This window comes from Apaloderma vittatum, unplaced genomic scaffold (genome assembly GCF_000703405.1).
Source record: "Apaloderma vittatum isolate BGI_N311 unplaced genomic scaffold, ASM70340v1 scaffold24682, whole genome shotgun sequence".
Classification (NCBI taxonomy): Eukaryota; Metazoa; Chordata; class Aves; order Trogoniformes; family Trogonidae; genus Apaloderma; species Apaloderma vittatum.
Window position 1 is genome coordinate 23,832 of NW_009702310.1, and position 350 is coordinate 24,181.

Sequence of the window (350 nt, forward strand, 5' to 3'; positions counted from 1 at the left end):
AACCCACCCCCCCCCCCAAACTCCCCCCAGCCAAACCCGAGGAATTCAGCACTCTGCAAAGCTTAAATCAGTTTGGTGTAGCTGCTTTCCAGCCCCAAATGTGTGCAGGTGGACATGCCCCTGGGGATGGGGGAGCCGGGGAAGGGGGAAAATCCCCGCTCTTACAGCCTCATGATTTCGGTGACATTGAGTTCATCCTCGTGGCTGCTGGGAGAGAAGGTGAAAACCGCGTATCTCAGCACCTTCAGCTCTTCCACATGGGGTCTGTACCGGGAGACGCCGGCGATGTAAACCCAGTGTCCCAGGAGCTGCGGAGAGGAGGGGAGCAGGGAGGGCTTGTGGGGTTGGCC

General features: G+C 59.4%; 1 protein-coding gene across 1 annotated transcript in view; it reads right to left on the reverse strand.

Annotated features, from left to right (window-relative positions):
* The window catches only part of LOC104270006 (alpha-1-acid glycoprotein 1-like), a 2,081-nt gene that overhangs the window by 1,005 nt on the left and 726 nt on the right, over positions 1–350 (reverse strand). The window contains exon 2 of the mRNA XM_009864230.1: positions 166–308. Within this exon, the coding sequence (XP_009862532.1) occupies positions 166–308 (143 nt within the window). The remainder of the gene's footprint in view (positions 1–165; positions 309–350) is intronic.